The sequence below is a fragment of the Trachinotus anak genome, unplaced genomic scaffold, assembly GCF_046630095.1.
Source record: "Trachinotus anak isolate AG129_WGS33_773 ecotype Australia unplaced genomic scaffold, CSIRO_AGI_Tana_v1 ptg000004l, whole genome shotgun sequence".
Lineage (NCBI taxonomy): Eukaryota > Metazoa > Chordata > Actinopteri > Carangiformes > Carangidae > Trachinotus > Trachinotus anak.
Window position 1 is genome coordinate 16,454,491 of NW_027273855.1, and position 15,520 is coordinate 16,470,010.

General features: G+C 38.4%; 1 protein-coding gene across 2 annotated transcripts; it reads left to right on the plus strand.

The window, feature by feature from the left end:
* The first annotated feature begins 2,351 nt into the window (after window positions 1-2,351).
* On the plus strand, window positions 2,352-15,516 carry LOC139620666 (deoxynucleoside triphosphate triphosphohydrolase SAMHD1-like). 2 transcript variants are annotated; one of them, XM_071476423.1, is made up of 16 exons: window positions 2,352-2,409; window positions 6,525-6,575; window positions 6,752-6,785; window positions 7,266-7,426; window positions 7,586-7,701; window positions 9,166-9,236; window positions 10,785-10,937; window positions 11,037-11,137; window positions 11,298-11,406; window positions 11,513-11,604; window positions 11,765-11,871; window positions 12,473-12,609; window positions 13,347-13,442; window positions 13,597-13,701; window positions 13,847-13,981; window positions 14,403-15,516. In XM_071476423.1, the coding sequence occupies exons 2-16, from the start codon at window positions 6,571-6,573 to the stop codon at window positions 14,433-14,435; spliced, it is 1,455 nt and encodes a 484-aa protein (XP_071332524.1). In that variant the 5' UTR covers window positions 2,352-2,409; window positions 6,525-6,570; the 3' UTR covers window positions 14,436-15,516. The 2 variants fall into 2 exon arrangements, with proteins under 2 accessions (XP_071332524.1, XP_071332525.1); XM_071476424.1 differs by having other exon boundaries at window positions 10,791-10,937.
* The last annotated feature ends 4 nt before the right edge of the window (window positions 15,517-15,520 follow it).

Sequence of the window (15,520 nt, forward strand, 5' to 3'; positions counted from 1 at the left end):
GTGCTATCAGAGTAAGCAAGGCAAGTAGAGCTTACTCAGTTAAAGCTAAAAATAGAGATTTATAAGGGGAGGATACTGAAATTGATATCTCTCCTTAGATCTGATCTCAGTACAGATTTCTGCCCCATAAAGGATCTGTTGCCCATTTTGATCCATTATATAATTTACTGCCCACCTGTGGTGGCAGCGGGGTATCGCCCCTGTAAGCCATCTTGCCTTCCAACCGCTGTACCTATGGTTTCTGTTATTTTTGTGAGTGTGACTGTGTCCTGTTGACAAAGACACGAACTTGGCAAATGGAGAGGACAGCAGCTTAATTAAGAGGTTTGCACACTGCAGCACATGATCATGAGACAGGTTGGCTGTTACTTTCTGTTTGCCAATCTATAAAAGTAACTTAGAGGTGCAATAGGTACAAAGGTAAACACAATAACATGTATAAACATTCATCATGGTAGACAGTATGTTAACAGTGAGAGGGAAACATCAGATCTGTAGCACATCCCCATTGTTATACATCTTCATTACTTTATTGTAGACATGTAGCCTCCACAATGATTAAATCTGTGTCTTCTGGTGACGTAAACAAACTGTAGGCTACATGGGCTCTCTCAATTCAAAAATATTGTTTTCTTCTTTATGGCAATGTGCTGATTAAAGGAGTGGAGTTTGAGATGAATATCACATCACCTGGAAAATGTACAGTTGTATTCCAGAATTAGAATTTTCTCTCACATCATATGATACAGGACTGGCCAGGACAGCAAAAGAGAAAGATGCCAGGGTCACTGAATGATCCTTCACAGACACATAACCAAGACTGTGTTTGTTTACTTCTCTGTTGTGAAGTCCATTGTTAGTCTAATAAAAGAGATGTGGGAAGCTGGGGAAACCAAGGAGGAAAATTGCAGGATGGTCTTTAGAAAAACCATCCCTGTCCACTGGTAATATTGCAAAATGCTGAGAGGGAGCTGAAGAGTTTAATGGCTTGACTAAATTGCTCATTAAAATTCATAGGTCTCTTTCTTTGTACATGCGTTCTTAAGTTCACCTGAACATAATGAGGATCCAACAGTCTGGGTCAAAGTCGAATATATGCGGAACCACTGTAAACAAATGATGTATGGTAATCATGTTGTATTTGCATGCTGACTAGTGTCAGCTGCTTTCAGCCCTTTATATTGTTGCTTCTCTTCTACTCTCTGACCTCACATACGGTCAATATTTTTAAAAAATGATCACTCCTAGAGAAAGTTAGAAGCTCGTTCACATCAGCTCACATGTGTATCTGCGGTGGCGAAGCCCAACCTCTTGCTGGCGGGGCAATATTGACGACTTTCTTCTGCAGGAGATAACTAAGGTTTGCCCAAAAGGTCACTAGATTTGTCACTAGATGTGTTTTTTGAAACATAGGTCACTAAAGGGGTCTGATAAGTTGGTAAATCTAGCAACAAATGCATTAAGTTTGCAACACTGCTTGTTTGCACTAATTCATTTTGAATGAGCATCGACAACGCAGGTTGTCTAATAAGGATACATCTCCCCTAGAGCCTGAAAATTTCAAAGTGAAACTAGTGAAACAAAATTTCAGCCCATGGTTGCTATGGCTGACAGTGTTTGCTATGGGCTAGTGTTAAAACACTAGTTTTGTTTTTGTTAAAACACTAGTTTTGTTTTCCTGTAAGTTTTCCAAAGCAAAACTGCTCCAGATAAAATGGATCCTGGATAAGCACACGTGACTTTTACAATACTGAGCCACATCTTATTTTGCATAATAACACTGTTCCCCATAGCAATAAACACTGCTGCCTTGGGCTGTACATCAGTGGTGTGCCATCAGAGTAAGCAAGGCAAGTAGAGCTTACTCAGTTAAAGCTAAAAATAGAGATTTATAAGGGGAGGATACTGAAGTTGATATCTCTCCTTAGATCTGATCTCAGTACAGCTTTCTGCCCGATAAAGGATCTAGCAGCAGGGTATTGTCCCTGCAAGCCAGCTTGTCTTCCAGCCACTGTAGCTATGGTTTCTGTCATTTTCGTGGGTGTGACTGTATCTTGTTGACAAAGCAACAGCAGCTTAATTAAGAGGTTTGCACACTGCAGCACATGATCATGAGACAGATTGGCTGTTGGGTTCTATAAAAGTCACTGCCCATCACTGCTGCACGTATCACTAAGACAAACAAACACAGGATTATAAACTGTAGATTTAAAGATCTAATTGATCCAGGGTGATCTCCAGACATGTTATGACCCTTGCTCAACGAAAACAAGGAAACAGAAAATGGTAATGATAACACTGCTGCTGATGCTACCTGCAATGTAAATGTGGGTGGGGCTTGAGAGGGTTTTAAAGAGCCAACATGCAGGTGTCAGAGATCAGGGGATGAGAGCAGCGCTGGACAGAACAGTAAGTACCAACAATAAAATTATGACATCAGATAACATTAATGACAAAGTTATACATTTACAAGGTGTTTCTTACCAACAGTAGTGCAACAAGTCAACTTGCTAAATCATCTTCTGAACAAGAAATATTTTGGGAGGTGGAGAAAACTGTTCATAATCAGGAGCTACAGTGTGTGATCCAACAGATACATGTAGGTTGTTAAAAAGATTTTGCCTTAAACACAGATATTTGTTTGTCTTGAACATTATTGTTGTTATTCATTGATGAAAAATTTAATAGATTTTGTCATAGTTCTCATTTTCAATGGTTACTTTTTATTTAGTTTTAGGCTCACTTTCACCAAGAAAAATAGGTCATCAACAAATATTTTGCATCATAGTTTACACTGAGGAAATTGCTGCATCACTTGCATATGTTGCTTGTGGCAGCCAAATGAAGTGGTGTTAGCCACTGAATCCAGCTTCTTGTTGAAGAACTTCAGGAGGTCATTTACCACTTTATGTCATTGTTTAAGTAGATTTCCTGGCCAGCTTTGTCAAGTAAATTAACTATAGGTGAAAAGTATCTATTTTGTGTGTGCGTGTGTGTGTGTGTGTGTGTGTGTAAAATGCAATAGAAAACTACTCTCTCTTCTTGGTATGCTAGCTTCCCCGTGGCTGCCTCCAAAATGGAAGGCTTGAATTTCATTGCTGAGTTTACTTGCAACATTTCCAGAAAAGTCTCCATTGTTATGGCTCTGAGGCCAAATAAAAATGTCAATTTTAACAGATAAGGCTGGCAGATGGTGCTATTGCAGGGAGTGCTAAATTAAGTATGCAGAAAATTGAAACTCCAACATAACACAAAATGGGGGAAGATGGAGCCTCCTTGGTGGCAGGGTAGGGCAGGTCTTTTAAAACCTACTGGGAGACAATAGCCATCAGAGTCAAGTCTTTGATGGATAGACTCAGACTGGAGAGCAAGTCTGAGGCCAATCTACTCATTTTCGATACATAAACTATATGCCAAACAACATAAAATAATAATGATTGAAATCAATTGAATTTAATTGAATTTAAATAATAATACATAACACAGATAGGCAACAACAACAACAAAAAAACCCCAAACCTTAACTCAGTGATTCAGCTGTGTACTACACTAACCATAAAAATATCAACCAGGCCTCTCTGCTTGACAAGCTGCTGCCGACAGGACAGAAATGACAGAAACGATAGGTACAACAGGTGGAAGGCAAACTAGCTTGCAGGGCCAATACCCTGCTGCCAGTGCTGTTTCAATACGCCCATAGCAAACACTGTTAGCCATAGCAACCATGGGCTGAAGTTTTATTTCACTAGTTTCACTTTGAAATTTTCAGGCTCTAGGGGAGAGGTATCCTTATTAGACAACCTGTGTTGTATGATACTGGGTTGGGGTGATTGTCTGACCTTAAAAGATTATGATTTGCTGCAGTAGGTCACTGGTCTCTGTGACCATGTCTACTACCCCATCTGAGTCCAAGGACATAAGACTGTCTTGTTTGTTCACATGAGCATAAATGCTTCTAAGCACTCTCAGGTGAGAATGCTCTGTTTTTAACAAATTTAAGTGTGGAAAACACAGTTTTCGCATGACAAAAAATTGCTGTTCACCAGCTCCAGCTCTTCCTCGTTCACTCCATATTCAGGGTCCTTTCTGTTTTCAGGTGCACCATCAGTTGATGTTCTTATCCTGTATTTTTTCAGAGTGGATATCTTCCCTGTGTGTGGCAAGGCTCAGCAATTCAGCTGTGTATTACACTAACCATAAAAATATCAACCAGGCTCTCTGCCTGTCAAGCTCCTGCCAATGGGACACAGTCACACCCATGATAATGATAGAAACGATAGGTACAACAGCTGGAAGGCAAACTAGCTTGCAGGGACAATGCCCTGCTGCCACCACAGGTGGGCAGTAAACTACTTCATGAATGCGAACAGACATCAGACCATTTATGGGACACAAAACTGTTCTGAAATCAGATCTAAGGAGAGATATAGCTTCCATTTTAGTATTGTTCTAAATTATGTCTATTTTTAGCTTCTAACTGAGCAAGCTTCACTAATGTGCAGCCCATAACATAGCTATTGTTGTTGGGAACAGTGTTACTGTGCAAAATCAGATGATCTCAAGTTTTCAAACATTAAAAAAAACATTTTTCACACTTTTTTTGGTGTCATACTATATGACATCTAAACTTGAACCAATCCTGTTATGTAATGAAAGGGTCCATATCAGCAGTTTTAGGAAACCTTCACCATGAAACAGTAGCTGTGTTCATTTTCAACTTCAACTGACTTGATGGTCAACATGAATTGCTGCTCACTGCAGGTTGGAGTGAGACTGAGACTGAAAAGAAAAGAGATCTACAGGGTAACTTCTTTTAGAGTAGCGAACTCCTAATTAGTCTGTCATTGCAATATGTGTATCACTAACACAATACCAATATTTCATTTTTTAAATTTCAGGGTTATTGTCAATATCTCTACTCCAGATTTAAACTGTTTTTATAGCTTTCTTGGTGAACATTAAAATTATAGTGTTGTTGCCCTTATGTAAAAAAAAAAAAATAGCTGCCAGAAGGCTTCAATAAATTGCAACTCTTTAACTGCTGGTGAAGAGTATCTATTTGTGTGTGTGTGTGTGTGTGTGTGTGCGTGCGTGCGTGCGTGCGTGCGTGCGTGCGTGCGTGCATGTGTGATAAATGCACAGATAAGGCTGGCAGATGGCGCTATTGCCACACTAACAAAGGCGGTGCTAAATTAACTGTACAGAAAATCGAAACTCCAACATGACACAAAATGATGCAAGGGAAGAGGGAGCCTCTCTGGTGACAGTAGCCAGGAGTTTACACTTCCCTCAGGTTCTCAACAACACACACAAGCCCTGGTAGAGGCCCTGGGGCTGTCACATCATGTAAGCAAATTTTATCCTCCATCACAGTCAAGTCTTTGGTGGATAGACTCAGAATGTAGACCAATTTATTCTTTTTTTAATTTTTTTTTGGGGGGGGGGGTATGCGCCCTAACCATTCGGGATTTATAACAAACAAACTACATGCCATCATGATGCAGGAGATTTTTATTTCTTCTGCTTTCCAGTCATGTATGGTCTCCCACGGTCTTCCAGGTTCTCAGCTGTATGGCTTTCTGGCATGATGCTTGTTAAAAAGCATTTTGATTTCAGGCTCCATTCTTTGCTGACATAATGTAGGACTTGTGGCACAGTGTACTATCTGTCCCCATAAACTGGTACTATTGCTGCTCAGATTTACAAAGTGGTCAAATACTGCAGAAAATGAGCTGATGGCCTGATTGTGAATTGGGTTCTGCAGGAATAATGTTGGCATAAATGGGGGTCATACTACTTGTTGTGATGCTAGTAATGCAATTTTGATGAAAAGCAAAAAGTAATGAAATAATTGTATATATATATATATATATATATATATATATATATATATATATATATATATATATATATGTTTTGTATATCCAAACGTCCACCCCAACCATTTTTAAGTTACTTTTCACTAAGCATAAGAATATCACACTTTCTGTATTATAACAAAATTCCCAGCGAATTTATTTGAGGCAGCAATTGCATTTCCTCCTGAACAAATCAGGAAATGCAAATTTACAGTATAATAGTAATTTGAGACTGGGTTGCTAGTCAAGATTATAAATGAGAAAGATATGAGATATTTGCTTTTCATCAAGATTGTTAATTTTATTTTTTTTGAAAGCCCCTGCCTTTTTCCAAACAATTTCCAACAAAGTCTTCCCAAATGATTCTGTGTAAGAAACCATCACAAACATTGGGTTACAGGGGATGGGAGGTGAAGGAACCATGTCAGTAGCTGCAAGAATGGCAACATACATTTAGAGGTTGGTTTTCAGGTTTGATAAATTAAATCACTGGTTAGTGTTAGTGATACTCCTGGCTGGCCAATATTAGTAAGCCAGTTGAGAACTGCTTTAACTCAGAAACTTCCCTATGCTTCTGTGTTGTGAAGCATGAAAGCTAATATCAATGCTACTTTGTAAATACCATGTATTCCAGGACTGCTATTAACGGTTTCCTCTTTTATACAGACAAATAGATTGCAAAATCTCACAGGCTGAACAGAGGCAAATAAGCATGAGGTGAGTGGTTCCCCTTGTAAATTATTATACCAGGTAGCAATGTCTACAAATTATAACAATTATGGATAGAAGGAAGTATGTAGTTAGAGTTAGAGTTTTAACAAACCTCACTTCTCTCTCTTCAACTCACCCCCTGCTCTGCTCATCTGTGTTTTGTTTTTTATTCTCCTGCACAGTCTCACTAAGCCACAGACCACAGAACAAAGCAAGGTAATATAAAATGTACCTGATCGTACATCACACCACATATTCAGTATGGTGGCAAAGAGAGCTCAATTAATGTTAACGTTTTCTTGATTTGCTTGTGTTATGTCTATTTGCATGTTTTCTCTTAAGCTGGAGTGTGTTGAGCTCCTAGCAGCCACTGTACTAGAGAGATGAGTAAACAGAGGGAAGATGAAGAATAAACAACAACTGTAGAATAAACAACAGAGATCACTCAACAGTGTGTAAGGTGGTAGGCTCAGTGAATGAACCTTCACAACCACATAATCAGGATGGTGCACATTTATTCTCTGTTGTTGAGTCAACTGTCAGTCTCCAGCAAAACAGCTGAAAAAATGAAAAGAAATACTAAAAGAAAAAAGAAGGACGAGTTCATTGAACTCTCAAGAAAAATGGGTCTGTTTTACTCTTTTGGATAACGATTGAACTGGATGTTTTTAATTGTTTGTTGTTGTCTTCTGCCAGGTGTTTAATGATCCCATCCACGGCCATGTGGAGTTACACCCACTTCTTGTCAGAATCATAAACACTCCTCAGTTCAACAGACTACGAAACATCAAGCAGCTGGGAGGAGCCTACTTTGTTTTCCCTGGAGCGTGCCACAACCGCTTTGAACACTCCATTGGGTATGTCTGCATGTTTTCAGATAGACACAGCTATGTGTCCAATAACAGTTCCTATTTTCAGTTTTGATAGTTGTGTGTGTGTATGTGTCTGTGTGTCTGTGAGTGTGTGTGTGTGTGTGTGTGTGTGTGTGTGTGTGTGTGTTGTATGTGGTGATACAGGGTGGCTCACTTAGCAGGAGTGCTTGCACAAACTCTTAAAACACAGCAGCCTGAACTCAACATCACTGACAGAGACATCCTTTGTGTGCAAATTGCAGGTCTTTGTCATGACCTGGGTGAGTGACACACACCTACTCCACTATCTGCAACAGCATTTATAAACATTGAATGGCAGAGAAAACATGAAAAATAATCAGCCTTTCACAGGCTCAAGGAGAAACTATAAGAAAAATATACCTGAAAATATACCTGCCATTATTGTACATCTAAATGATGACTGTCTCACCCTTCTCTCTGAAGACTGGCTTTGCACCCAGCTTTCAAGTGTGGCTGTTGGCCTTTTGACATGGTCAGACAACATGGAGTACAGTCAAGGCTACAAATATTGGCAAGAAATACACCACCTCTGCCAGAAAGTTGTCATAATTACAAATGCTTTGGTAGTAACGTATTCACATCTTTTATTTGCAAAAGAAATAAAACAAAATGAAGTTTTTTTGTTGTATTGTTTGCACTACAGCAATAAAACAGAGAAAAAAGTCAAATGTGATATCATTCCCTACAGAACCTAACCAGACACATTTTCAAAACTGTAAAATAAATAGGTGGATTTCAATCATTTGATAATTTGTATTTAAACACACCTATCCCAAGTAACATGTGCTGGCAATATCAAAATTACACTTGCAACTTGTTTTAATGGAGAAAAGTTGACTCAGTATTTATGTACCACACTGAGCATGAAGAAAAGAAAGAAGCGCAAAGAATTGTCTGAGGATTTAAGAACCAAAATTGTTGAAAAGCATGGGCAATCTCAAGGTACAAGTCCATCTCCAGATATCTTCATGTTCCTTTGTCCACTGTGCACAGCATCATTAAGAAGTTTACAGCCCATGGCAGTAGAGCTTACCTCGCTGGACGTGGGGACGGTAGAGAAAAACTGATTGAAAACTGCAACAAAGTTTGTTCAAATGGTGGAAAAAGAACCTCAGTCAGATTCCACACAAATTGAAGCTGACCTGCAGCCACGAGGAACAACAGTGTCAGCTCACACTATTGGTCACAATCTGAATGAAATGGGAGGGTATGGTAGGAGACCCCACTGATCACATAACAAAGCCAGACTGGAGTTTGCCAAAACTAACCTGAGGAAGCTAAAATCCCTCTGGGAGAACATCCTGTGAGACCAAAACTGAGGTCAAAGAAAAGAACATGGTCCCTATGGTCAAACATAGTGGAGGTTCACAGATATTGCCATGATGTGTGCATGGGATCATGAAATTTGAAGACAACCAAAGAATTGCACAATTTAGGGACAAAAAGTGTCAGAAAGCTGGGTCTTCAGAGGTCACAGTTCTTCCAGCAGAATAATGATCCAAAACATACTTCAGGAAGCACTGATTTAAGACAGAGTGCCATAGACATCTCAAGCGGCCCACAATGCAACCAGATCCAAATCCAACAGAACACCTGAGGATAGATTCAAAACAGCAGTTGGGAGAAGGCACCCTTCAAATCTGAGAGATGTGTAAGAAACTCAATCCTGGTTACATATTTTATATTGCTTTCTCCATATTTAGGACATGGGCCCTTTTCCCATCTGTTTGATGGAATGTTCATCCCCAAAGCACTTCCAGGTAAAAAGTGGAAGGTAAGAAACAGTTTGATTATTTACACCATTTTAACACCAAACCTTTGTAAAATGAACGCGCACAACACACAGCAATACATGAAATTGTGCTACTCATACCAGAAATAGGTTGTCTGGCGTTTAAACCACAGTTTGTGCAGATTTTGGAGGGAAGCAGTCTTGGAGTCTCTGCTTTTTAGTTTTATGGCAGAAGTATGTAACCAAGGAATGCTTTTGAAGCACTTGATGGAAAAGAGATAAAACATAAAGAGGTTGATGACGTTGTTCATCTTTTACCCACACCAACATCCTATGGGTGAAGAGGCTATATGTCTAGTTTAAGGGGAGCAGGGAGAAGCAGGCCGTTTTTATTACAACCCTATTTCCAAAAAAGTTGTGTAAAACGTAAAAAAAAAGAGAGAGATGTGATGATGTGCAAATCATGTAGACCCATATTTAATTGAAAATAGACAACATGACAACAAGAAATTTTATTGTTTTATGAAAAATATATTCTCATTTTGAATTTGATACCAGCAACACGTTTAAAAATAGTTGGTACAGCGGCATAACAAGCTGGATGGTCCCTCTACTCTTTAGCCCGGAAGACATGGCGTCTATGATTTCCAAAAACACACATTTTGATTGGTCAGACCACAGGACAGTTTTCCACTTCGCCTCAGACCATCTCAAATGAGCTTGGGCCCAGAGAAGTTGGCAACGTTTCTGGATCATGTTTAGATATGGTTTCTTCTTTGCATGGTAGAGCTTCAACCTCCATTTGTGGATGCAGCAATGAACTGTGTTCAAAGACACAAGTGTTCCTGAGTCCATGCAGTGATTTCCACTATAGAACTGTTTCTGTTTTTAATGCAGATCACAATCATCCAGTATTGGTTTTTTTTTTTTGGCCTTGTCCCTTGCACACAGAGATTTCTCTGGAATCGCTGAATCTTTTAATGGTATTATGAACTATAGACATTGAAATTCCCAAATTCTTGGCAATTACACCTTGAGGAACATTTTTCTTAAATTGTTGCACTATTTGCCCGCACAGTCTTTCTCAGAGTGGTGAATCTCTCCCCATCATCACTGCACAGAGACTCTGCCTTCATACCCAGTCATCCACTGACCTGTTGCCAATTAACTTAATTAGTTGTGAGACATTCAACCAGGTGTTTTTTTTAGCATTACAAAACTTTTCCAGTCTTTTGTTGCCCCTGTCCCAACTTTTTTGAAACATGTTGCTGGCATCAAATTCAAATTGAGCATATATTTCTCGGAAAATAATACAATTTTCAGCATTTCAACATTTGATATGTTTTCTTTGTTCTATTGTCGATTAAATATGGGTTTACAGGATTTGCAAATCATTGCATTCTTTTTTTATTTACATTTTACACAGAGTCCTATTTTTTTGGGAAAAGGAAACAGTCTTTCTGTAATTATGGCCACAAACATGAGAGATAAGCTCTTTCTCCTTGGACCAATTTTATTTTGACTTTGAAAATGTGACCATGCACATTCTCCTACTAATGTATAACTATAATGAATCTGTGCATGTTGCAGCATGAGGAGGCTTCACTAAAGATGTTTGATCACATGGTTGAAAAAAATGACTTGAAGCAAGTGATGGAACAGTACGGCCTGAAGCTGCCAGAGGACATGACCTTCATCATGGAGATGATTGGAGGACCTAAGGACTCCAATGCAGGAAAGGAGGTACCTGTCTTGCACGTGTGAACTGTGTTAAATCAGATAGTATCATCATTGCCACAGCAGCAAGTGTTTAATGCCACTATTGTGTTGTCATCTCCACAGTGGGAGTGTGAAGGTCGAAGCAAGGACAAGTCCTTCCTCTATGAAATCGTGGCCAACAAAACAAATGGCATTGATGTGGACAAGTTTGACTACTTTGCCAGGTGGGGCTTGTTCACTTTTTGATGTAAAGTGATTAAGTACTATTACAACAATTACAATACTCTCTTTATTGTTTTTACATTAAGCAACATTCACTTGGATGATTTGATTATGAATGTAATAAGTTTCCTCTACATATTTCCTCACTCCGTCTCTTCTCAGGGACTGCCACCACCTGGGCATCCAGAACCACTTCGACCATCACCGCTTCTTCCAGTTTGCCAGAGTGTGTGAAGTGGATGGAAAGAAGCACATCTGCTCTAGAGACAAGGTGGTGACGATGTTCCTGCTGTGTTTATTTAGTTTTAATCAGATTTTAAACAAAAATCCATTTATCTGACTAGTTGTGGCTAACATATAGACAACACTCTCAACAGGAGGTGCACAACCTGTATGCCATGTTCTATGCAAGGTGTAGTTTCCACAGAAAAGCCTACCAGCACAAGGTGAACAAGCTGATAGAGACTATGTAAGTACCTACACTTGTACCTATGTGTTGGTACCCTACAATATTCAGCTTGACCCTCTGTCTGATGTAGCTCATTCTCATTGCTTCATGGTTTATGCTTTTGTATGGTATGCAGCAAAATATTCTCAAAAGTGATAATATGTTGGGTGTGTTTATCCAGGATCACAGATGCCTTCTTAAAAGCAGATAAATTCATCAAGATTGAAGGATCAAAAAAGACTATCTCCACTGCTATAGAGGACATGGAGGCCTACACCAAGCTGACAGGTCAGCAGACACCATCGTGTGCAGTCAGCTCATGATTTAAGAACATTAGGTCACAGGAAGGAGTGGGAAGGATACACAACGCACCATCTAAACCATGTTTAAAATAGTGTATGCTCAGTTACTTACCTGCACACAAAGAGAGCCTGTGAGACAGCCTCTGTCATTGTACTGCAGCAGAAAACACACAATTTCCAGTCCTGCTAGCATATACATTTATTTAAATATATAATATAAATATAATATATCAATGACACTAGATTCTGCACATTACAAAGTTGAAATGAGTGATAAAAATGCATGCCAGGTTGAACTTGCTTTTATTGAGCATGTTTAAATAAAAATCTATTTTTGTAATCATAAAAACTTTTGTTTCATATTTAAGAACAAATACATTGTAAGTAATTTTATCACTGTTATATTATCTCGATGAACTTACTCACAAATCCAAATGCGGTGTCATTTCACACTTGAAAAAAGAATATCCCACAATTCACTGTTATAATACAATGTCAGTTATCTATTGCTGAAACACTGAATGAAATTGTCTTTGGGTTGTTCTAAATGACCTGTCCCCCGCTCTGTTTCACTGTTTTCACTGCAGATCGAGTGTTTGAAGACATACTCCACTCTTCCTCCCCTGAGCTGGAAGATGCGAGGCAGATTCTCAACAGGATCATAAATCGAGACCTCTACAAGTGTGTGGGCAAAGTTGAGACTGGAACTCAGAAAATCACAGAGGTGTGTACTAATGTCTTTGTGTGTCTGTATTGCATCACATGCGTGCTTTACATGGTGTCATGTGACTGGTGTGTGTATGATTGAGTGTTGACTTTAGAGGATGTGATGACAGTTTGAGCAGAATTCAAATATCACAGCTGTCTGTTTTTAAACACTGTTGTTGTTTGTTTGTGTGTGGTTTGTGTGTGTGTGTGTGTGTGTGTGTGTGTGTGTGCGTTCAGAGTAGCATTTTGTTTAGGGACCTCTGCCCACAGTGAAACAATAAAAACAGCTTAACTGTGCATCACAGCAGCATCTGGTGAAGAGTGAGACAGACAGTCTGGCTGACAAATCCTGATTTTATGGTCATGATGTCATTTCACAAAATAAACACACACATTGGATAATGACAGCTGTTGTCAGTCCTACAACAACCTGTTTTAGTGTAGTAGTTCTCTCTCACATATGTTTCTGTAACTGTTGTCAGACAAAGGAATGAGAATATTAACAGCCTGTGGCAGACTGGGCAGACCCACATCAACAATTTGCAAAAGCTGTCACAAACAAATTTATACAATCTTAAGGTTTTGGTGAGGAAAATTATGTTTTAGTGAGAAAGAACAGATACTGGTCTAACAACAACAACAACAACAACAACAACAACAGTTTAATGTGGACATATTCTTGCTATATGTTGTCAAGTGGTAATAAATCTCCAGTCTCATTCCTCTCACTGCTGTTGGTCCTCCCTCCTTCAGGATTTGATTGAAAAGTGGAAAAAGGAATTAGCTCAAGCCATCCCTCAGAAGAGCACTCAGAAAGACGGGCTGAAACCAGAGGACTTTGCTATTGTGGTAAGTTTTTAGTTTAATGACTTTTACTTCACATTTCTTTAAAACTTGGGTTTTGTTGATTGTGATTGTCATTTATTTGGAAAATGTTTCTAAACCTCCATTGTAGTATAATTTACAAGAAAAGAAAGGTTTATCTCTCACTCTTTTCTTTTAGGACACTACTCTTGACTATGGGATGAAAGAAGAGGACCCCATCAGTAAAGTGTATTTCTACAGCAAGCATGACCCCACCAAAGCATTCAGGATCCCCAGAGAAAAGGTCAGAACTTCACCAATGACAACAAAAATTTTAATCTTTTAATTATTTCTTAGCATGACCTGTTTGTTCATTGTGTGTATTTCTCCTTAAGGAAACCTCTGCTACATCTTTATTCTCAAATTTATGCTGCTGTTATTTTTCTCAGGTGTCCAAGCTTCTCCCAGAATGCTTTTCTGAGCGCTTCATCAGGATTTACTTGAAGAATAATGACAGGAATCTGGAGGATGCCAAGGAGCACTTTCGCCAGTGGTGCACAAACAACCACTTTAAAATACTTCAGGTAATATTTATAGCTGGTCTGTTAAATATAGCATAGGTACTTGAGCATAGATTATGTAACAAGCATTAGGATAGGAATATGAGAAGGGAACGATAAATTACATGCTGTATGTTACATCTTCTGATCTTGGATTTGAAGTTAGCGCAGTCTTGGTTTGCAGCTAATGATTATTTTCAGTATCAATCAATTTATTCTGCTGATCATTTTTTTTGATTAATCACCTAATCAACTGGACCACAGAAGTAAGAAAGTAAGGGTTTGTCAATTATCTATCATATATGACAAAGAAAACTGTGCTCAGATCCAGTGCAGTCTAGTGTCCTGCTTCATTTATCATAAATAGCCTCTCTCACCAGGTACACTCTACACTGCTCTTGTTCAAACTAACGCACTTGTCTGTGTTGTCTTTGTTTACGTACAGGATGGAGACCAAGGGGAAGACAGCCAACAATGAATATGAAGATGTGGAAGATGTAACGCAAAACTAAAAAGAGAAAGCAAACATATTCTGACACTCGTTGATGATTGAAAATAATGAAAAATGAGAGCGTAAATGAGGATCAATTATTACACATTGAAGCCCTGTGCTCAGGGTTAATGGAGCCCTTTTCAATATTATATACACATATATCATCTTCATCAGCTGTTTGAGACTACCTTCTCTATCTACAGCTGTGTCACATTTAAACTGAATCACTTCTTTATAACATGTTTGTACCAAAAACATGCCCTCATGTAAAACTGGTTATTTCAATTGAAGTCTGAAACTGAACATGTACTCAGTAAGTTTCAGGGCTTTATTTCAGTCACATTTATTCTTCTTTATCTCTTTATAGCTACAGAGCTTTTAAAAGAGGAAAATCAAATCTGCAAACAAAAGTACAGCTGTGTATTCCTTATGATTGTGTCAAGCTGTAAAGCACTACCAACATGTGTAATGGAGTCTGTCATTTAAAGTGAACATTTGATTTGTGGTTTGGGGATTTTGAATATTTAGTAGTAGTATTTGCATTTAATATTAATTGTGTGAGTTAACATGGAAATCAGATTAGATATTATTTTGACTACGTGATTTTGATCAGAGGTTGTTTTGGTGGTCATGGTTATTTACCTGTATCTGTCCTAACTTTAACATTTATTGTTACTTAGTCACTGTTCATTTTTAATTTGTCTATTTTATTGGGGACGTCTTTTATTTTATCTTGTTTAGTCATCTCAATTAATATGAAATAAGAATTTAATCATTTGTAACTACAATATTTGAAATAATTTGTGATTACAAGATACATAAATTTTTTTTCTGTAGTCATATAGGTCAACTGGCTCATTGCTTTCTATGATGTAGGCATCTGTACGTGGTTGAGACAAAGGTTGGGTAATGTGTTTCGCTCATTGTGTGAGAACTTATATTTTTTCATTTGTAATTTGACTGTTGAGAGATACCAAAGGTTAATCAGTAGTTTCAACCGTAATCCTGTTGAGATGATTTGATAACAGATTGTGCAAAATTTGAAATAAAGGACTTTTTCTCTTTCTCAT